Source organism: Lygodium microphyllum, chromosome 15 (assembly GCF_053477565.2).
Source record: "Lygodium microphyllum isolate KBCC chromosome 15, Lygodium_microphyllum_v1.1.10, whole genome shotgun sequence".
Classification (NCBI taxonomy): domain Eukaryota; kingdom Viridiplantae; phylum Streptophyta; class Polypodiopsida; order Schizaeales; family Lygodiaceae; genus Lygodium; species Lygodium microphyllum.
This window is the reverse complement of record NC_141149.1, coordinates 105,458,281-105,482,849: the sequence shown is the minus strand read 5'-3', so window position 1 is coordinate 105,482,849 and position 24,569 is coordinate 105,458,281. Positions and strand designations below refer to the sequence as shown.

Genomic DNA, 24,569 nt, shown 5'->3' with positions numbered 1-24,569 from the left:
TTGAGAGGGGTCTCCCACCCTTCTTGGTATTCTATATGTTTCGGCACTTGTCTTCGACATCGCCCTGCCCCCCCTACTGTACCTTCTCCTATGCATCGCATGATCTCATCATCTTTGTAGTAGGGCTCTTGGGAAAGTGAACAATTTTCCCACAAGGGACACTATCTAAGTGGCACCTGCTACATGAGCATTCTTCAGCATATAGGATACTATGCATCCCACTGTGTAGAGCACTACTAGATGGATCCTAACCTATTTCCAACGGGAGATTACACCACCATCTTTCTTCACATCATACTTTATCCCCTTTCCCTTGTCATCAACATCCTCAAGTGGATGGGTAAGCTTTTTCTGTTTTGTGATGTGTTAGGTGTACCATTCCCAATCTCATCTTCTAGGTCATTGCTACTTAAATGATTGCCACCCATAACAAGAACTTTCAACTCAAACAACTTTTTTTAAAAAAATTCAATGTGGGTCTATCTGCCTTTGTAGGGCTTGGTATTAGGCAGCCTACGTGCACCCTTTTTCCGATGCCTTGTCCTCTCTAGGGTAACTGCTTGGACTCCCTCAATAAGATAACCATTGCCTCTGTAATCTTGCTAGGCCACTAGGCAGCCGATGTGCATCCTTTGTCCAATGCCCTAGCTTCTTTGGGGTGGGACACCTTGGGATAAACATTGCAAGCCTTCCCTCATTAGCTAAGTTTTAGGCCTGAGAGGGGGTGTTGAGCTAAAACACACTTTACAACTGATTATCGTCTTTAAACAACCCCAAAACACGCTTAATTAATTAAAATTGCAAATTTGGTGCGCAATTCGAGAGAGTTTCAATGGTCCCCCAAAACCCTAATTTTTGGGACAGTCTTCAATATCTATAAATAGACAAGCAGCCCACCATTCAATCTGATCCTTTTGTGTAGGTTTCTCACTCTACCATGCAGATTTCAGGCATCAGCCACCTACCATTTGCTATCCAGCCATCAACGACTGCATCCCATCACTATCCAGCCCTAGGCGGCCTGTTTTCAATCATCGCCTTGCTATTTGGAGGTTCCCGTCTACTACATTATCATAGCACCTGATCAGCTTGTATTTTCAACATCTAGTGCCAAGCAACAGGTTACTGCCATGTCTCCCACCAAGCAACTGCTATAGTACCTACAATTTTGCTGTCTCGCAAGACGTCTACATCAAGAAACACCTCTCCCGTTGTAGCATAACAATTCTTTGCCTCGGGTTATTAGTTTTCAGCCTTCTCTAGTGGTACACTACTGCACTTACCAGGATTCAACCTCTGACTATTGTGTTTTGGTAACCAGCCTGCTACCCCTCATTATTCAGCACACTCTCATATCCAACTTGTATTTACAACACTTGGGATCCATCTCTAGCGGACATCACTCTCCGAGAATCCATTGTTCTACCCTTGGCCATTCTATACACTCTTATATTCGTTTACATCATTCATTCAATTTAAATTTAAGGGGCAAATCAAATTGAAGACTTGCTCCTCATTTTGGATAACAAGGGGAGTTGGAATGCCGAAAGGGATTGGAAAAATCCCACTGTACATCAACTTCTTCTTCCATTAAGTTAAAGAGATACCAAAAGGGGCACCAATTTTGGGACCAATAGGGTGTCCATTGTCCAAGATTGTGAGTTAAATTGCATTTCTCAATTTTTGTAATAAATGTTACTATTGTAACTAAGTTGTAATCAAGAAATTACCACCCATCCATGGAAGGAAGGCTGATTTCATGGTTCCATTGCCGAGATACCATCAAATCCTTTGAATTGGTAGACCCATGGCACTTGATTGGAGCTTGGGACCATTGCATTAGTGCTGAAATTGCTCTCACCAATGAATTACAACAAGCATGTCTTTACGTGGTGATATGGGATAAGCTAAGCCTTCTTTGAAAGAGCCCAAAATGCCTGATAAGCACAAAAAGTTGGTACCCGTGGGGTAGCAAGTGCAAATGCATGTCCAACTTGGTAGTGCCAATCCATGGAGACATGGGCTGCAAGGTAATTATGCAGATGCAAGCATGGGACAGCAAGGATACTTTGATGGTGGTACCATTTTTCATGCTACGGTTGGATAGGCACCGCATATGGGAATGCATGGCTCACAACACCCAATGTATTCGCGTAATGCAAGTGGAATGCCTAATCCCATGTATAGCAGCATAGGCACGATACCTAGGGCACAAAGCAGGCCATAAGGATACGTATCTGCACCCCCAAGGACTGTTCGAGCACAAGGATTTGGTGCTAGTCATGTAGGAGCATCTAATAGTATTGGTTATCATGTGAGTACAGTAAATGCACCTTTTTGCAACAACCTATTTATGATAACTTGACTCCCATAGGTCAGCCAAAGGACTATGATGAAGGTGGAAAAAGTGTGAAGTTTGAGCCTTTCAATGGTGCACAAGATAAACTGAAAGCACTTGTTTTTATTCAGCAGTTTCCTACAGCCTGCTCTAGAGGTAACTTCACAGAGGCATCTAAGATACGCAAGGCAGCCACATTTTTGAAGGAAAATGCATTGCAATGGTGGTCTACACTTCTTATTCAAGGGAAATCACCTACCACTTAATTCCAGTTGAAGAAAATATTTACTTCAAATTGGTTGACAAGTACCTTTGAAGTAGACATTATGACCCCTTGGAATCACTTGCATTCCAAAGATTGCAAAAACTTGGATCAGTATAATAAGAAGTTTTGGGATGCATTGCTGCCAGTTACTTCTTATCGCTTAGTACCCCTCCATGAGCAGGTGGAGAAGTTGTGGTTTCCCAAAGGGCATTCGGGATTTTTGCATTAAGTCCACTGTTTCAAGCATGTCTCAACTAAAACTGCTACTACAGCCGACATATTGCTACGTGGAAAGGATACAGGATTCCAAGATAGTGAGCCAAGCCACATGTCACTAAGGCCAAGGCTGAGAAAAAGGGTAAATCTGAAAATAAATTGAAAATCGGAACAGATTTTGGCACACAAAGAGCAGAAGATCAGGGGTAAGATTTCCAAATGGTACTTGGTAAAGTTTCACAATTATTCACCAATGGATGCCAAATGGATGGAGGAGGATGACTTGGTAGACCATCCTCAGTTGTTGCAGCTTTACCTTGATGCTTTCCAATTAGAGCCAACTTTAGTTCGGGCTCAATCAGATTCAACAAAGCAATGGTCCAGAGTATTACCTGATGCTCGTGAGGGAGCTAGCACCTCTGCTCCTTAGTGATGGACAGCTCTAGATGTACTGGATCTCGGATGTATTCAGCATACATTCAAGGTATAGCTGACAGTATGTTTGCCCGAAGATCACTATTCAGTGTACTAGTCACTATGTTTGGTATGCAAATGGGTATGATTTTCACTGCAGCTCCGAAACTGTACTTGTGCATTGATGAATGATCATTGGGGAGGACTGATTAACAAATGTTTCTTTTCAGTGTATGATCATTAATATTGAGTGATATTCAGTTGGTTTTGTTGATAGCAATATATGCTATGATGCCATTGATGTTTGAGCCATGGTTTATGCTATGCTATGGTTTGGTTTTTCCAGATGAGTTGAGCTCATGAGAAATAGACATGTCAATGATAATCTGGCAATATTTTGAGACTCTTTGTGAGTCTTATGTTATGTTATGTTGGCTAGTAATTTTCAACATGTGTTGGGCATATGGAATGGTTGAGCAGCAATGTGCAACATTGTGTTAACTATGATACCTTGTGACAATTCCGATCCTCTATTTTGCTTTTGATGCATCTGGTAGTCCAATCAAGAACGATTGCAAGGATTTTAAGAGGGAGGGCTATCATGAACACATGTATTTTTTAAACCTCACTTAACATGTGGATTAATTTTTAATCACATGGTTAAGTAAACATTGCACATGTGAGGTGTAACTAGGGTTAGAGTAAAATTACGAGCCCGAGACCCGAGGAAATCACGAGATGTCAAAGGTAACAATTGCTATAAGTTATGGTGCACAAGTACTTGGTAGTATTTAGTGCCAATTCTTGGCCTGGGTCATTTATTTGGCCATAAGTGTCAATTGGTGACACTAAAGAAGTGGCGTTTAATGGTACATAATGCCAATCTGATGGTCAAAGATGGTGCAAAGACACTCAACAAATTGAAGTTGCCTAGCCAATTTAATTATTGGCTAGTTAGATTATTTTTCTAGACACCAAAATAATTATTACATTAATTTTCTACTACTAGTCTGATCTGCAGCCATTGGAGGATCTTCTGAGGAAGCTAGGGGTGGGAAAAGACCAATCAACAGAAGGCGACAACATCTACAAGCTTATGAGACAAGGCAGCAGTAGTAAATGATTGATTTTCTTCAGTTCTTCACGAAGAAAGTCTGAATTTTCTCTCCTCAGCATTATCCCTTATCTCCCAGTTTTTCTACAGCCTTGCTCCGAAGATTACAACGTTGAGATAGCCAAAGACTGAGAAATTTCAGATTTCTCTTCTCTAAACGCTAATCTACAACAAAATTTAGGGTTTAGTAGCAACCTCGGTAAGCATGCTCGAAATTGGAAGCTCCAAGACTTGGATTCAATATGGCTGAAGCTATTTTCAGTAAAATTCAAGCAGAGGGACCAACAAATCAATGAATTTAGGGCACTTTCCATCTCTATCAAAGCGGGTGAAGGCCAATTGACTGTGCAAATCCAAGGGCAAATCAAATTGAAGACTTGCTCCTCATTTTGGATAGCAAGGGGTGTTGAATTACCGAAAGGGATTGCGAAAATCTCATTGTACATCAACTTCTTCTTCAATTAAGTTAAAGAAATACCAAAAGAGGCGCCGGTTTGGGAGCCAACAAGGTGTCCATTGTCCAAGATTCCGACTTAAATTGCATTTCTCAGTTGTAATAAATGTTGCTGCTGTAACTAAGTTGTAATCAAGGAATTACGACCGATCCACAAAAGGAAGGCTTGTTTCACTAAGACTATCCTGGAGAATGAGCTGTGATTGAGAATGCAACCCTGCTATCTCTCTCTCTCTCTTTGGGTGGTGATGAAAATGCAAAGACTGATGAAATGCTCTAAGATAGTAATGAAATGCTCTCAGACAACATTGATTGCTTGATACAGAGACAAATGCAGAGACAATGACAAAATGCTCTCCCTAAGTGACCAAATGCTGCAAACTCAGTGACAGCTTGCATCTGTGAATGCAAAAGTGCACACATTGAGACAAAATCTGTTGTAGCAAACATGGGTGAACCAACATCCCTAAGAAAAGAGGGTGTTACCCCGAATTAAGAACAGCCCTTCCAAACCCCCCCTTACCAAAGATGCATATGCGATGCACCCACACCAACAAGCATTAAAAGATGCTCAAAGGTTGCAAAATTATTGAAAACAACAGGCATGGGAAGCATGGAAGACATGAAATCCTTCATGCAGGCTGAAATTAAAGAGATGTATGCATCAATGTATGAAAAAATACAGCAAGAAATGAAAACACATGCAAACATGCATTAGTGAGTGGGGACAGGGTAAATAAAATGAAATAAAGGCAGAATTACAGGCTGAAATGATGGACAACTTGATAAAACTGGATACAACTTGGAGAACGGAAATGGAAAGCTGGAAGAAATATACTAACGCTTGCATAATCATCAAAGATGAAGAAATCGCTCAACTTAAATCAGAGTTAGATGCATTTAAGAAAGACCAAGCAACATATAAAGAGAAACTTGATGTACAAAGGCCATCACAGGATGCACCAAAACTAGAAAAGGAGATGGAATGCCTCAAGAAAGACATGCACACATGGGCAGATGTAGTTGAAGGAGCAAGGAAGAAAATGGAAACAGTGGAACATGTCATTAAGGAAAATGCTGAATGGATTGAGGTAGCAAAAAAGAACAAAGGGGGACATGCAAAAAAAATAGAATCGATGAATGCAACCATAGAAGAAGAAGCAAGACGAAAGAATCAGGCACTCTGAATCTGTGTGGTGGGATGGGCTGAGAAAGGAACCCCACAAGAAGATGCAACTGCTCTAGGTGGCAAAATGGGAGTAAAGGAAACACCCATCTTAGATGCATGGTGTGTGGGAGACCCAACAAGCAAGAGAGGGCGTATCCTCATGCTGAGATTTGAGAGTTTGGAAAAGAAGAGAACTTTGTATTTACCTTAGGGGGACTTTCTCCGAGGTGTTATTCATAGAGTTCTCTTTTCTTGGAAAAAAAAAAGAGAAGTTTCCTCACAAAACGTGGGGCTCTAAAACGGAAAAAGATAAACCTTGATGAGGATTTGACACCTGCCCAACTGGAACATAGAAGGGCAAGCATGCCTAGGATTTTGGAGGCACGAAAGGAAAATATGCAATGTATAGGTACGGCAAGGTGATTATTGCAGAACGCCGGCCACAATGACAATGCGCGGCCTATGAGACGCTCAAGATGTCAGTATGGAATTGTAATGGAGCATTACCCCTAAATGTTGGATATTTTGAGGATAGTTTTCAAAATATGGATATAGCCATGTATACAGAAACACATCAATGTAAAGGGGGTCAATTGCTAGATGTCCATGGGTACAAATGCGAGAGTGCATTCCGCCCATATGCTAGAAAGCCTGGTAGCACTAGGGGTTCGGGAGGCATGGCCATACTGTTTTATGAAGAACTCAAAGATGTATTGCAAGTGACACAAAAAGACAAAGATGCACAATACATGTGGGCCAGGATACACACAAAAAGACCACATGATATTTTCATTGCTATATGCTATTTTCCCCCTGTGAATTTAGGATATGCTCCACAAGATGGATCACCATTTGATGTATTGGACGAAGCTATCATGAAATGTGCCAACTTGGGAAACGTACTATTAGTAGAAGGACTTCAATGCGCGAACTAGGGCTAGAAAAAGTGACTTTTATATACAAGATCATGTCACGTTTAAGGAGATTGATATGGACAAGGTGGGTCTACACAGGATGTCCCCAGATACAAAAATGAACACCTATGGAACACACTTACTAGCTTTGGGCAGTGCACATGCATTAGTCATTTTCAATGGCCTCTCATGCTGGCCAGGATCAAACACTTTGACATGTTGGAACCACAAGCAAGGGGCAAGTACAGTGGATTACCTGATGGTTTCACCAACATTGATACCAGACATTAGAAACTTTGAGATCTCAGGGCGCCCCATCGGAATAGCAGCTAATCATGCCATCTTAACCTTCTCAATCTACTGTGGATGTATGAGAGATACATTATCGTACCACCCCCCCCCCCCCCAGGCACCCAAGATACCACTTTGCAAAGGAGACATCACATATATATAGTGGCTCTATGCATGACAAGATATGAATGCTAGATTGTGACAAATCATTGGAGACCTCACATATATATAGCGGCTCTATGCATGACAAGATATGAATGCTAGATTGTGACAAATCATTAGAAGGATGCACAAGAGGCTTGGCGGAAGCTTTGCATACTTCAGCTATATATGCATTCCCATACACCGTATCATTACACAAACCCCCACACTCTATAGCCTCCCGAAACAGCTGGTATGCATTCCCATACACCATATCATTAGGCAAACCTCCACCCTCTATAGCCCCCCAAGTGGTTGGCATGATGATGAATGCACAGACACTCTCACACAGCTAAAAAAAGGAGATTGCTTTAGGCATTCAGATACACTACCAAGCAAGGACACTTTCAAATGCCTTGTATGGAAGAAGAAATGTACTTACTTAGCAAATCTTGAGACAAATATATATCAACTATTCTTGGGGCGGGACAGTAAAAGGGCATGGAGAATGTTTCATGAAAGGAAACCCCCTATACAGATTGCATCACCTAATGCTTGGCTGCATTATGGAAGATAGTTGTATGATGTACAAGGACAGACACCCATACAGCCTCCGCAGGCCTGTAGGCCAAAACAATGGGCATTTTTCACCAGTAAGATGGTAAGAGAAGCAATTTATAGACTACAGAATGGAAAGGCATAGGATGAGGATGGTTTAGTAGCAAAGCACTTCTCACATACATGTGACATACTAGCACCCATACTAGCCAAAAGGTTCAATAGGGCTGTTTGTGAGGGATTCCCTAAGAGTTCGTCAAACCATCTATAGTTCCATTATTTAAAACCGGTGATCCTTTGATCCCTAGTAAGTACATGACCATCATGGTTGGCCACACACTGGCCAAGATATATGGCTAGCAGACATCCTTGTTTTACTCCTATGGTGCTGTCAATTCTTTTAGACATCCCTCTAGATGTGCGTATACTACGTGTCACTTTCTCATATAATGCATAGATGCTCCACTGCGTACCTTTTGGCACACCGATTTCTTGTAGTCTCTACACAAAATGTGTTCAAGGTACTATGTCAAATGCCTTACAAAAGTCTGCAAAGCAATAGATCTTCTTGCCTTGAGCCCGTCCTTCCTCAACAATTGCTTTGTGTGTGAGGATGTGGTCCAAAGTGATGTATCCACATCTAAAGCTAGCCTGTCCTTGTGCTCTTTTGTCTTAGATGAGGTGTCTACATACATTGATAGGGGAGAAGGGACTGGAGCTAACTTAGTTGGAGTATTGATATCAATACTACTTTATGCAGGTGATATTGTACTTATCTCTAATTCACTAGAGAGCTTGCAACAACACTTGGATACATTGCACACTTTTTGCACAAATAAAGACCTCATAGTGAATCTTGGAAAAACCAAAGTGATGGTTTTCAATACCTCGGCAGCATGGGTGACCCAATCTATATATCAGTTCACATCCGGAGGGGATGCAATGGAGCATGTAAGGGAATATGTATACTTGGGAGTCACCTTCTTTGGCCCGAGATTTTCACTAAGAGGGACAACCCGACTAGCAAGAGGTTATCCAACACTTGGGGGCCTTGAGAGTTAGTGTGCTCATGTACAATTTCAAGAGCCCCGCACCAAATTATGGTTGTTTGACACCTTGGTCACTCCTACCCTCTTGTATGGAGCTGAAATATGGGGCTGCGGCTTATACCATAGACGACTGACCCTGCTCACAAATCACACAAGCCCAAAGAGAGAACACTATGATGGTTGGGATTGGATAGAGAGACCACTGATAATGATGATATCACGTATGATCAAGAGTAAGGCCTCTACACCACACCCTATCATCAAAGTGGAGCTAGGGGCAACATCCATGAAACTCTTCAAAGCAGTGACATTCATACACAGGATATGGGAGCTCCCACGTCATAGATACTCTAGATTGGCATTGGCCTCTTCCAAAAAGTTAACACAAGAAAAGGAGAAAGATTGTTAACACATGGATAAGCCTACATGGACTAGACATCAATCGGCTCCCCCCATTAGACTATAGTTTGGATTACCCTAGACTCCCCCTTACCCGACCTGAGCTGAATTCAGTCATTAGGGCTGACATTTTAAGAGTGGAAACAAGGAGAACTTGGATCCAGCCACCTCTCCCTCTAGGATCCAAGATGGAGCATTACAGGGATCATTTTCTACTCCTCTCCATGGATTCATTGTTCAACCACAGTACATGGACGCATACCTCTCCCATGGTATGCAAGCTGCTATTGGCTAGATACATACCTCCTCCCACCAGCTACAATTAGAGACAGACAGACAGATGGATTTTTTTTTTTGCAAGTAAAGTATGGCTAATTATATTACTCAGAAAAACTGAATACAACGGAGTGCTCATGCTCAAGAGACTAGCTGGAGCTGATGCAAAGTCACAAATACATCATGTATACAAGCCTCTCAAGGCGGTCTGGCGGGGATGGGGGCAAGAAGCCGGGGGGGGAGTGTATCACCATTTGGGGCTGCATGCCTGCATCATGAAGAACAAGTCCTGGCTGCCCCAAGTGCGCAGGTGAAAACGGAGCTCTTGAGACGAGCTCGAGACTCGCCCTACACCTGGTCCCATTGGCCGTGGAGGGAGTGGATGATGGAAGTCCAGAGCTCTACCAAAGTCCCCTATACTGAAAGGCTCTCCCTACCAAAAACCTCTTGACAGCGTGCCTTCCATATGTGCCATCTAGTAAGACTCCCTACGATCTCCCATACCTCAAAGCGGTCAAATACACACATGGACCTGAGGAGCTGGGGTATGTGGACTCTTATACATACCTTGCATTCTTATTCACAAGGCCCATCTTTTCCATGTGAGAGGCAGTAGACACTAGACTGACTCGTGGATACACAGCACTAGGTGGTTTGGAGAGGATGTGCTCACAGGTGCAATTCCAAGAAACCCACACCAAGCTATGGCTCTTCAATACACTGGTCACATCCGCACTAGTGTATGGAGTACAGATATGGGGACCCAATCTTGACCACCGTAGCAGATCAGGGCGCACTTATGACGAATGAAGGTCGATGGAGAAACCCCTAGTGTCCATGATATCCAGGATGATCAAATGTAAGGCCTCGATTCCACATAAGATCATCAAAGCTGAGCTAGAAGCTACACCGATTGTGATAGAGCCCTCACCCAATCAGTCGCATACATACATAGCCTATGGGACTTACCCAAACATAGATATGCACAGTTGACTCTCGAGTCCTCCAAGCAGCTTGCCAAAGAGGGTGATACTTCAAGTTGGTATGCACAAATGTCGGCCTGGTTTGAGCTGATGGCTTTAGCATGGATAAGTTACCCCCCTTTCAGTACTCCCTTGATGCCCCATCTCTTGATTTGAGCAGGTTAGGGATTCACAAGATCATCTGGATGGATCTTACCCAGTTGGATATCAAGCAGACATGGTTGATGCCAAGGCAGGAGCTACAGACAAAGATGACTTTCTACCGCGAACATTTCCTTTGTACTATAGATGATGGATTTATTGTTCGCTGGAGATACATGGAAACCCACCTTTCCCATGGAATCAGATGTACTATTGGCGAGTTGCACACCTCCTCACATCAGCTAGAGATTGAGACTGGCACATAGAGATCCATCCCACCAGAGGAGGGCATATGCTAGATATGTCTGTTAGAGCCAGAGACTGAGGATTATTATATCTGCCGCTGCTCAATGTATATGAGATCCATGGCCATTTCCACTGTCTCTTTAGAGATGGATTTGGACCACTATCCAAAGTCATGGATTTTACTCATTAGCGATGCTTGGGCCTCTTTCTCCTTGAGATATGATGGCTATGTGACATGCACCTCAAGAGTACAACTGCTCCAGGACACTGAGGCCTTTTATAAAGACAGTTTATAGACTTCTCTGCAAAGGAGACTTAGGAGATTTCAGTACAATTACAGCCCCAGTCCACACGAGAGACTCTCTCACCGCCACAGTCCACGCACAAACAAGGAGTACTGATTGATCAGACTGTTCAGCTTAGCCAATCCAAATGTCCTAGGCCTCGACATAGACACTGACGACACCTTCATAGGTAGATACAGGGAATTATTGCTCGGGGGCTCTCCATACCCACACGAGATGGTACCATCTGGAGCTCATTGTTACTAGATAGAGCTATATGTTTTACACATAGCCACTAGTTAATTTCCTTTCTTTATTTTTCTTTGTGCTACATATTTTTCCCAGACAACTGTATCATCATACACATGATCCCTTGTCTTTACAGCATGCCTACTCACTATGGATTAATGGTCCATAAAAAGAAGCAAAACCTTGTGTCAAGCATGCCCAAGAAGGCATAATTCACCAGAGGTCTTGCCTTACTAGCAATACATTTGGGACAACTAAGCACATATAAGCAATACCTCCTGTGGGAGAATTAGAAGCAAAAGCTCAAGAATACATTCCATAACAATCGTGCAACAAGTGGTACAAGTATAAACCTATTTGAGCTTCAAGAAGTAGAGCAAGACATAAGGGCTCAAAGAAGGCTCCAACAACCAACAATGAAAACAACCACAAGAAAAATTGGAGCCATCCAAAAGGCGGCTCTTTGTCATTGGAGAGTGTATATGGTGACTCCAACCTCTGGTAAGACAGCTGCATCAATCTTCTCATTCTGGCGGCTGCCCAAGCCATATTACTACACTAAGTTGCCCACTTATAGAGCCCATGAGATCTCACAAATCACTTGAGCATCCACACAAAGAGCCTTGAATGGTGCAACAACCTAAACTTGGTCTCCTTTTTAAAGTATATCATCTACATGGATAAGTTACTTGAATTTATATCAATAGCCTGGATTAAAGGGATCCCTAGAGAGCTCCACATCATCCTTAAGTATTATTCCACAAATCTTAGCATAGCAGCAGCCATCTTGATGCTGTTTTTGTTGCACATGGTGCTTAAAAATTCTGGATATGATCAGAACAGTCATTTGTTGCTTTCCTGCTCGATTAATACAACATGTTCATTTTTTGCAAGTGTGGTAAAAATATGAACAAGCAGTCTTTGCAGGGAAAAATTTGTTGTTGCATGCCAAATACATGACCATCATACCTCTTGACATATTCCTTTGGCTATCATAGTATCTGAGCTTTCACCAAATGTTTGGTCAAATTCAATTGCCCCAGTTATCTGTGCATGGTCACAGGTTATGTCTCAGTTTAATTTTAACCTCCATTCCAAACAACTAACAAAACAAGGAGCTTGGGAAAGAAAAATGGTGTGTCAGACATTATGTTTTGCAATAGGTAAGCATAGGTTGGCATATCTCTTTGTAGTTGTGATATTTCTTCTATGCACTATATAACCAAATGGTGTACAAAATAGGACACTTTTGCAGGATTCTTGAGAAATTTTGATCCACAGCATGGGAACGCACGAGAGATATTCAGCGTAAAATGTCAAACATTTTAGTTATGTTCCCAATCTGATACGCAGCATGGAGATGTAAAGAGAAATATTACGTCAAACATTGATGTTCCCATTAAGTATGGGTAGATCAACTATCTTTGCTTTGCAAAAAATCCAAAACATACAAAGGAAAATTAACAGAACGCTCTATTTTATTTGATAATATTGATAAGAGAAGGCTACTTCCAACATTTAGATGTGTCATTTGTAAAAATATTTTGGATTTTTCCTCAACCGATGAGGCTGAAGGTATGAACAGCTCATTGCACAACAGTTCTTCAACAATGGCGAATTGATTGCTTCAGAGCATTGACATGGCCAAGTATGCATTTTTATTTTTTCAAAAAAAATAACGATTCTATGAGTAAATCCCCTCAGGACAAATTGTCCTTAGGTAGAGTAAAAAATTAGCCCTCTAAGGGTCTTCCAATTTAAAGAAAGGATACAATAAGGAACTCTATTAGAAGGCCTAGATAAATAACCAAGCTGGAGGTCTATAATGCCAGAACATGTGTGACTCAAAATGAAAGAAAGTGCCAGAACCCCAGATCCTTAGAAAAGCATCTCGCTTCCTCAGAGTCTTTAAGTCACCTTGTAGCCTCTTCCACCTCCCATAGAGAGTGTGGATAGCATCTGTCCAAATCCTAGAGAGAGAGTCCCTACAGTGGATATATATAATAAATCTATATCTTGTCTACACATAATGGTCCAAATAAACCAAGCAATAATACTGTATATCAGCTTCCATCTATCACAGTGCCTTGTGGTTCACTCTAACTGCAAAAAATCTAGTGTGGATATATTGCTCAAGTGTGACCCAAGTATTTCTTTCTTTTGTGCTTTTCTTGTCTCCCTCCAACCAAGGAAAAAAAATGCAGACAAAAGCCATAGCCATTTTGGACAAGATAACTACCCACCAAAAAGTAAAATTTAGGAGCACCAAGTTCCCCCTCTTAAACTTATCAAAAAGAAAAAAGCAATAATAAACTATCCATGTCATGGTGCATGCGACCATCTCACCATTTCATTAATGGACATAAGTTCTCTGACAGGCATCCCAAGCACCTACATGACAACATTTTGACTATACTTTTGTTAAGATGTAAAAAGACTTGAGAGAAAATACCAGTCATTTACAAACAAAATATGCATCAAACGCATACATCAAAATCTCACAGATCATTGTAGGAAACATTTTTTGGGTCATCCTTGCTGTCTTAAGGACCATTATCCTTTTTACATGCATGGATTAATGAACAATGATTTCCCAACTGTGCGGATGCGTCGGTGTGTGCACGCACACGCGGGGGGGGGGGGGGGGGGGGCGGGGGGGGCGGATGATGTGTGTGTGTAAGCACGTGTGTGCATGCTGCACGTGCAAGCATGCGTCCATGCGCATGTGGGTGTAAAGAAAAGATTTGTGAAGCATGTGTTACTCCTATTGCCAAATTTCTTTACATCTGAATGAGACAGTTTCGTATCTGCTCTAGTTTTTCCTAGAAACTACATCATTTTTGGATGGTCTTTCTACATAATTGCATTTCCTATTTTTTTCTCAAGATCTAGAAAGTTCTTTTGGCTGTTTGGAAGGTTATCTCGAGGGATCTTTCATTGTTTTTTCTTCTTTTATTGGGTCATACATTCGGCTCTACGGATGAGTTGGACTCATAGGAACCATGCTTTTACGGGGGTCAGTTATTTCATCCTTGTGTCTACATTAGACTTTGCTGGTAATATGGATGTCTCAGCTCTGGATGTGTCTTACAACTGTCTTTAAATACTTTCAAGAACTTTATACGAGTGTAGTCAACTTGTAGAGTTTTCACTTTATGAGTTAATGAACAGTGGTTTGGTGTGTGTCTAGCTGTGTCAGCAATTTGACCTTAAAGAGGGCTTATAATGGCAACTCAGCTAGCAAGCCCTTCCCTTCCACTCCTGACTCTAGCTGGCGAAGTGGAAATCTGCTGCCAAGATGCTGATGCAAAATATGTTTTTTACACTTTAAATGAGGAATCTCAGCAAATTAGAGAGGCATAGAGTAAACAAGTCCTTGCTCTTAACTGCAAATTGAAATCACCATTGTTGATGAACCCACAGAAGAAACTATAAAAACAGCAATGATCATATTATTCCTTCTATGAGTGATGTAGCTTGATGGTTCAAATATTTGTTAGGTGACTGCTCCATAGAAGGTGTTTACTTTGCATCTCAAGGATGTAATGAGGTTTATTTCAGAAAAGCTTCTTGTAACAAGAAGCTTTTGAAGCTTTCTCTTTTGTTTTACAGGAGAAAGATGGTACATCCTTTGCCATGGCCTCCTCATAACGATTATCAAAGTTTACTCACCATCATCCCCTAGTTTGTGTAGCCTGCAAATGCAGCTCTAGCAATGCCACAGATGAACTCTAGCAATGCCATGGGAATAAGCTTTCTACTTTACCAGGAGTACCTTTATCTTTACCTCAGAGACCCCAGCTTTATCCAAGGAATATCTTTCTAGAGATAATCACTTTTTGTGGCTCTGGTAAACGTGGTTACTCTGGCCTTAAGAGTTTGCAGACAACCACTTTTGCAGCTTTGGAAAAAGTGGTTACTCTGGCCATGGCAGAAGCAATTAGTCTGACTATCTAGTTTGTGTAAGAGTGAGTAGCATGATTCAGTAAGGTTTTGCTAGAGACTTGCCTCAGAAAGAGTTGTAACTTTCAGTTCCAGTAATATGAGTTTCTTGGTGTGTTTTTGGAGCTTGCCTTGTCTTGTCCCTTTCTCTCCAGCTCCTTTTTTCTTTGTAAAGGTTAATTGTTTTAATTATTAGAAGCACAACATACAACTGACAATATAGGAGTCACAATTGAAATTATATCTAACAAGCAAACTATATATTTGACGTAGTGTAGACCAATCACTTTTCTTGGAACTTCTACAAAATGCTTGCAAATGCTATTAGCCTCAAATAAGCTCCATTGATGCCAGCTTTTGTACACCCCACCTAAACAATTTTTGTACGAGAGTGTAGCATCTTGGACATCTTCACTCTCTAGGAACCCACCGTCAACCCATGAACCAAGACCTTATTGTACTCCTACTCGACTTTGAGAAGGCATACAACCACATGGATTGGGAGTGCTTGGAGGGCAGGATGATGAGGATGAGATTTCCGAAGCAGTGGGTCAAGGGAATAGCAGCTCTTTACTCCTCGCCACATAGCCAGTGGTGGGATGAAAGGAGACAGATTCAGTATTCAGAGATCAGTTAGATAGGGCTGTCCACTATCCCGCTTCTTGTTTTTATTTGCAGCAGAAGCCATGATCTCCTTCTTGATAGATAAATCTACAAGTATCAGAGGCATCAGGTTACCCATTCTTTAGTCTATCTAGAGACAGGGATGACACAATAGTCTATCTAGACAGGGATGAGGATAACACAATAGTCTATCTAGATAGGGATGAGGATAACCTTAGGGCCTTTGTAAGGGCCATGGAGATATTTTGCAAGTAGCAAATGCCCTAATTGATTGGCAGAAGTCCTATGGATTTTGGTATGCGACACTAGGCAGCTGGAGTGGCAACTGCATAGGATTTCAGGTGGATTCCCTATGGGACCATAGTGAAATATCTTCGATGCCATGTGGGGATTGACATTACCTGGACGCTACCTTGGAGCAACAGCTGGGACCTCTCCTCTTGAGCATCAGACAAAAGCTTCTTTATTGGAGCTCAGCAAGACTCTCACTAGTAGGGAGAGTAGTGGTCACAAACCAAGTTCTTCTTCCGACCATGTGGTACATCACTTCCATTTGGGCATTCTCTAGGTCATGTATCGGCCAGGTGAAGCCCCTTATCAAGTATTTTATTTGGTCAGAAGGAGATGGGCGCCTGGCCACAGCAAAGGTGGCTTAGGATGTCATCATACATCCTAGATTTGGAGGATAATTGGAGATCATAGACCCAAATGAAAGGTGAGAAGGATCGAAGCTTGCACGCGAGCTATGGCGGGAGAGCAAGAGCAAGAAAGAGAGAGACAAGAAATGGGAACTCCAACAGTCACAATGTGTGACCGGGCCTTCCTTTATTCAAACTGTCACTAAAAGAATAAAGAATAAAGTGACGTGACGGGCGCCCGCCACCTGCAGTGGCAGGTACTGTCAGTGTAGTAATACACGGGGCGGCATGGCGGAGGCGCCTTTACCCCCAACAACCTCCCACTTAAAGGCGAATCTGCCCTAGTAAGAGAGAAAAGAAAAAAGAAAAGACAGTACAAATGTACATAGGTACAAGGGATGAGGAATGGTGACATCTCATCTAACGCCCATCAACCTCCTGAGGAAGGCAAAGCGCTCAGTAGTGAGGCTCTTCGTGAGCAGATCTGCAGGATTCTCGTCAGTGGAGATCTTGACAAGGTCAACAGACCTGTCCTCCACGACACCACGTATGAAGTGATACCTCACCTCAATGTGTTTCGTCTTCGCATGGAAGACCGGATTCTTAGCCAACTGAATGGCACTCATAGAATCCGAATGCAGTGTAGGTGTAGCATCAATCCCAAGGTCAGCAACTAGACGGCCTAACCATATGGCCTCCTTGCAAGCCTCAGTGGCTGCAACATACTCGGCCTCAGTGGTAGACAAAGCCGTACACTTCTGAACCCTGGACATCCAAGAGACAGCCCCTCCAACATAGGTAAATACATAGCCAGAAGTGGACTTCCTACTATCTGCATGTCCTGCATAATCGGAGTCAGTGTACCCCACGACCCCTGTATCCTGGCTGCCATAGCAAATACACATATCTGCTGTGCCCTTCAGGTACCTCATGATACCCTTCACGGCATCCCAATGTCTGCTGCCAGGTGTAGCCATATAGCGTGCCACAACACCAACTGCATGCACAATATCTGGACGAGTGGCTATCATGGCATACATCAAACTGCCCACAGCTGAAGCATAAGGGATCTTGGCCATCTCGGCCCTCTGCTCATCTGTCTGCGGACAACCGGCCTATGATACCTTCACATAAGAAGGTAATGGACAGCCAATAGGCTTTACGTCCTGCATGCGGAAGCGCTCAAGGACTTTATGAATGTACTCCCGCTGTGAGAGATACAAAAGCCCCTGATGCCTATCGCGCTTAATGCGCATCCCAAGTATATGTGAGGCCTGTCCCAAATCCTTCATCTCAAAGCTCTTCTTCAGCTGAGATTTAAGAGCATCTAGCTCATCATGAGCTTTCCCTGCTATCAGCATATCATCAACATACAGTACCAAGATAAGCAAACTGCCATCACGGGCTTTCTTCGTGTAAAGACACAGATCCATAGCACTCCTGCTGTAGCCCTGTGACTGCATAAAGGCATCAAACTTATGATACCATTCCCTAGGTGCCTGCTTCAAGCCATACAAGCTCTTCTTCAACTTGCACACTAGGTGCTCCCTGTCAGGTTCTGCAAAGCCCTTAGGCTGATCCATATAGATATCATCATGCAAGTCCCCATGTAGAAAAGCCGTCTTGACATCCATCTGATATAGATCTAAGTCAAGCTGTGCAACCAAAGCCAAGACTAAGCGCAGGGTGGTCATCTTAACCACAGGAGAGAAGACCTCATCAAAGTCCACACCATGTTCCTGCTTAAAACCCTTTGCTACCAATCTAGCCTTGTATGCCGGCTTGGGGTGTCCAGGGGTACTTTTCAACTTGTACACCCACTTGCATGGCAAAGCCTTCTTGCCCTTAGGCAAGGCAACCAAATCCCAAGTCTCATTCTTATGCAGGGAGTCTATCTCAGACTGCATAGCCCTCTCCCAGGAGTGACTGTCACCCCTGCGCATAGCCTCATCATAAGTGAAAGGCTCTCCTGCATCTGTAACCAAAACATAATGCATAGAGGGCTGAAATCTGTCAGGTGGACGTCTGTCTCTAGCAGACCGTCTCACCGCAGGCTCTACTGCCTGTCTAACTGCCTGTCCAACACCCTGGCCCTGTGGAGGAACTGCTGCAAGCTGTACTACTGGCTGTGGTGGAGCTCTAGGCTCCTCCTGAAAGATCACTCTGCGGATCTCAACCACCTTCTCAGGCTGCCTGTGCATCTTGTCTTCATGGAAGACGACATCATGGCTGCGTACTATTTTCCGCGCCTGCGGATCCCATAGGCGATAGCCCATCTCTCCTGACTCACCATAGCCAAGGAATATGCATTTAATGCTCTTTGGATCCAATTTACTCCTCTTGTCCTTGGGCACATGGCAGAATCCCTCACATCCAAAGACACGGAGATGCGCATAAGAGGGTGGCTTACCAGCCCAAACTTCCTCTGCAACCTGGAAATCCAATCCACTGGAAGGCGATCGGTTTATGACATGCACTGCCGTACTAACTGCCTCAGCCCAAAAACTCTGGGGTAGGCCTGCATGGCTAAGCATAGAGCACACACGCTCCTGAATAGTCCTGTTCATGCGCTCAGCCAAACCATTCTGGGGTGGGATGTAAGGGGCGGTCAACTGACGCTTAATACCCCTGTCATCACAAAACTGCTCAAAAGCACGTGAGACATATTCTCCCCCATTGTCAGTCCTAAGGCATTTCAGCCTATACCCAGTCTGGTTCTCAACAAGAGCAAGCCAACGCTGAAAGACTGCCAAGACATCGGACTTTTGCTTTATGGGATAAGCCCACACTTTCCTAGAAAAATCATCAATGAAGGTAACGAAGTACTTCGCGCCACCCATAGACATGCAAGGAATAGGCCCACAAACATCGGAATGCACCAATGCCAAGGGCTCACTCATGCGTGGCCTACCCGATTTCTTATGCGTAGACCTATTCTGCTTACCATAAAGACAATGATCACACGAGTCAAAACATGCATAATCCAAAGGCGGAAGATACTGAAAACCAGATAACATTTTCATTCCCTTTAAAGACATATGCCCCAAACGGGCATGCCAAAGTGATACATGTGGGATAGAGCCCACTGCCAAAACATGGTCTACAGAAGAACCAGATACAACAAGAGGATAGAGGCTGCCAGCCTTGGCGCCTCTAGCAAGCACAAGTCTGCCTTTGGTGATCTTCCAGGCAGAATCCCCAAAACAGACATGAAACCCTGCATCATCCAACTGTCTTGCAGACATAAGACTGCGCGTAAGCGCAGGTACATGACGTACATCCCTGAGCAAAAAGGAACTGCCAGTGGAAAACTGCAACTGAATATCTCCACAGCCCACAATATCAAGAGACCTGTCATCTCCAAGTCTGACTGATCCAGATACAGTACGGTAAGAGTGAAACCACTCACGGTAAGGCGTCACATGGAAGGACGCACCTGAATCCAATAACCAGCACTGTGCATACATACTAGGTGTCTCAGTCAAGTGTGAAGCATCAGAAGAACGAGCTGCAAGTATAAACTCATCACCACCATCGGACTCCTCAGTCTGCGTGACATTAATTTCCTCAATCTTGACGCTGGACTTCGCAGGTACTATGCTGCGATCAGAGGACTTCTCCTGCACTTTATCTTTCCCCTTATCCTTGCGCTTCTCATTGCGCAACTCATGACACTCTGGTCTAATATGGCCCTTTTTCCCACAATGATGACAAGTGACATTTGCATTGCGCCCACGCGACTTACTACGCGACTTGCCACCACGAGATTTAGACCGACCCTTCTGCGAGTCACAATCTCGGCCATTACCACGGTCATACCTGTCATTCTTGCCTCTAACTGTCAAAGCATGACTACCACGAGAGGCATCCAAGTTTTTGCGATTCGCCTCTTCCTGAAGAAGAGCACTCTCAACATCTGCTAATTTTAGAGTAGCACTAGAGGCACAAAGAGCAGTACGGAAAACATCCCATGACTCATTCAGAGTCCCAAGCAAGAAAAGAGGAGTTACTTCCTCTCCAAAGGTGATATCCTGCGAAGTCAGGTTCTTCAGTATAGCATGGAACTGGCTCAAGTGAGCAGACATAGTCGCATTATCCTTCATGCGCAAATCCATAAGCTGCTTCAACCAGTACATCTGACTCGCCAGACTTTTCTTATCATAAAGATTCTTGATCTTATTCCATAGATCCCATGCACTCTGTGCTTCCTCAAATACATTATAATGTACCTGTTCAGTGAGAGACAATACAATCATGGACTTGCATAGCTCATCAAGTTCAAGCCAGTCGTCATTGTCCATAGTTTCAGGCTGCTCCCCACTCAACCGAAGTGGCTTAATCTAAGATTTCTGCACCAAGACCTGCCAAATTTGACTCTTCCAGTAAGAGTAGTTGGTACCATCCAACTTTGTAATGTTAAAGATGGCACTATCATGCGAAGATGACGCCATTATGCAGGCTGGAAATGCCCAAACAGTCCAAAACTGCTTGCTGTTTTACTGCAGAAACTGCCCAAAAATGACCAAAACGGGGTCCAAAGGGCGAGCAGAGTGTGCCAAAAGTTGCTGCCCACTTAGTACTAGGTGCGGTACACCAAATCAGGATATTTCAGCATGAAAAGTACACCTCAGTCCACCAATAACTGCTTGCTGTAATAAATTGCAGGTATGCAATCTAGAGAGCAAACTGTCCCAAAATAGGATCCAATGTCAAGCAAACAATGCTAGGTCCAAAGCCGGCATGAAACGGACATAAGCAAGGCCAATGACAGTGAAAAGAACATGAGCTCAACACTGAAGCATGTCAAAATAACAACTGCCAGTGAAAGGCACACCCCCAGACACTCTAGGCAAAGTGTTCCTGTAACTGCCAAAACCTGACACAAATAGGTGTCTGCTCAAAGAGAGATCCAAATATGAGACTCAGCTCATAAGCATCCTGTGAACCAAGAGTACATCAATGCATATCCATAAAGATCGGAGTATGATCCCAAAGTCTCAATGCGTATGTAGCTGCTCAAGACATAAACTGCTCCAAATACATGTAAGTGCTCCAATAGCATGCAACTATCAAAGGTCAAGCAAGCATGTAAAATGCTCCCACTGGCACAAAAGGCATACAAAGCGAGCTCAGAAGCTCAAACAACCCAAGAGAAAGCACCAGTGATAAGTGACCCTGCCAATGCATCAAGCGCATCCAAGAGAGCATGACATACATGAAGCACCGGTCGTATTAACCATGAAGCAATACATAAGCCCAAATAAGCTCTCGGTCAACTCAATGACATCCAAATAGCAACCAAGATCAGTGATCAAGTAAGCCGGGAATGCTCAAATACATCCAAATCCAAGCTCCAAATGTCGGTATGGCATACACGAACCAAATAGCATATGTCACGAACCAAAGCATGTAATGCAAAAGCCTAACTGTTAAGCAGAGACATGAGGCATAGGCGGTCCACGAGCATGCCAAGTCGGTCCAAATGCCAGTGAAGACGGAGCTAATGCGAAGCTCAAAAGCATCCCATAATCTCATACATATGCTCCAAGCCGTCCCCAAATGTCAGAGACATCATGCCAAAACTCAAAGCATACATCCGGTATCAGTAGGTAAGTGCCAAAGCCTGTAAAGTACCTTCAGCCCACTGTTATTCCAACATGTATTTACTGTTCTAAACAGTAGATTTCAGCCCCGAATTCAAGCCAAAATCATGGTCAAACCAAATGCATACATCCCCAATACATCCGGGTAGGAAGTAGACCGCATACGGGCATCAAATAAGGTAACCGGAGTAGAGTATAAGCATCAAATGCCAATGCCAAGTGTGGCTGCCCTGTTTCCAGCACTGTGTGCATGTTGTGGGACACTTCTCGCAAAAGGCCTGACAAGATGCGTATGAATTGAACTAAAATGCCTTTATTGTATTTTCTCTTGAGATCCAGCACTCTTGCAGGTCATTGTTACTCTTCTGGGAAGTTGGGACATTTTATGGTCAAGTGCTCACAAAAAAAATTCAGCTCCGGATGCTAGGATTGCCCACTTGTCAATGAAGATCTCATGGTTGAAGGCCCTCAAACCTCCAAATTTGAATGTTGGTCTAAATTCATTTGCAATACTAGCCAATTTCCTTGATGAGGGTACCTTGGAAATTCTAGTGTAAAAAGTTAAAGCAAGGCAAATCAGCCTCGAACCTGATCTTCTCCTACAAATATATATGAAGATTTCCACTTGGAATGTGCATGGAATTTGCTCTCACAACAAGCAACATGACATATGGTATATTGTATTGACAATAAATGGGATGCATTTCACACTCTTGAGCATAAGAGTCATAGTGAAGTAGGGAAATTTGTGGACTTCCATGGGTTTTATCTGTTTTATGTTTTTTTTTTGGGGGGGGGGGGGGGGGGGGTTATTGGTTTTGTGTGTTCTACATGGCATTACTCTAGTGTGCTCATGATTGTTCATGAGAAATTTCAGCCAATTCTTGTCAGGAATGATGTGCATGGCTGTTTTTTGGCGATCAAAATTTTGTTTGAAGGGGAGGTTCTATGGGTGGTGAGGCTCTATGCCCAGAATGATCCCATGTCTAGACATGATCTATGGAACAAACTAAAAGCATGTTTATTGGTTAGTAGACCAGCTTTGCTGGTGGGGAATTTTAATATGTGCATTGATCCCTCACAAAACACTTGGAGATGGATACCCTTGGGAGTTGTTTGTGGCATGATTTGGTTTTAGCCATTCTTAAGCGAGACCTTTGGCTTTGTCCATCAGCCTCAGGATTCACTTTTTGTTCAGCACATCATACGGCCACATGGTCTCGATTGGATCACATCTATGTTATGCAAGATGATGCCTTTATTCCAAAGATTTTGGAGATGTGAGCACTATAGCTATGCCTTGTCTGATCACTTTCCCTTGCAGTTCGAGATGCTTGTACAGTCTATTACTCCTTTTGCGCAATTCTTCAGCAAGCTCCCCTTACTCTTAAATTCATCCAAAGGGTTTCCTAAAAATATGGCATTCATCATGCGTCCCTTTCTAGGAAGCATTGGCAGGCTGCAAAAGAACTACTAGCTTTGGTTCGTGCCTTGCTGCTTGAATCCTCGGATGATGCATTTCTACTTACATTGGTAGCAAGGTTGGTTGATTATTTAATAGTTTCAGTTGAGATCTTATCAGCAAGCTACTGAAAACTCTATCTGAGAATTTGCAAGACCCTTCCTGCCAGTCTCATAAATTCTTTCGTGGCTTGCATGCTTCTCCTACCCAAGAGAACATGGTTAGACTTCATCTTGTAGAGGGTCAAATGGTTACAAATGCATTAACTATTGCAAATATGTGCAAAAGTTAATTTTTGGAACTCGTTGGTTCTACACAAGCTCTTATTGAGCAACTTTCCCATGTGCGTTAACTTTTTACACTTCGATCGAGGATCAAGTTCTACTTAACATCCATGTTACCTTGGAGGGTGATATTCATGAGAATGAGGTTATGAATGTCTTGTTGCATTTGCCCATGGATAAAAGTCCTAGTTTGGGACAGCCTCACTAATGAATTCTTTGAGGCTTACGTTGCTTGATTGGTGAAATCCTTGATAGTCATGTGTCAAAAGGTTTGGAAAATGAGGATATGTCTACATCATGGAAGGTAGGAGTTATCAAATTGATTCCAAAACTACCCTCTCAATCGATGTGGAAACATTGGAGGCCAATCTCTTTGATGTGTCCATGTATCAAATCTTCTCGAGAGTGATGGATAATCATCTCCACAAGCATCTCCCTAACATTGTGCATCCTCAATAGTATGGATTCATCAAGGGCAAAAATATATTGCATAATGTGTTGAATGCACAAATGAGT

The 24,569-nt window shown here is 43.0% G+C and overlaps 1 protein-coding gene across 1 annotated transcript in view; it reads right to left on the bottom strand.

Moving 5' to 3' along the window:
* MSH5 (MUTS-homolog 5) overlaps positions 1-24,569 on the bottom strand; it is a 271,881-nt gene that overhangs the window by 144,827 nt on the left and 102,485 nt on the right. The window contains exons 15-16 of the mRNA XM_087694530.1: positions 13,847-13,891; positions 12,470-12,547 (exon numbers count right to left, since the gene is read on the bottom strand). Coding sequence (XP_087550656.1) covers positions 12,470-12,547; positions 13,847-13,891 — 123 coding nt within the window. The remainder of the gene's footprint in view (positions 1-12,469; positions 12,548-13,846; positions 13,892-24,569) is intronic.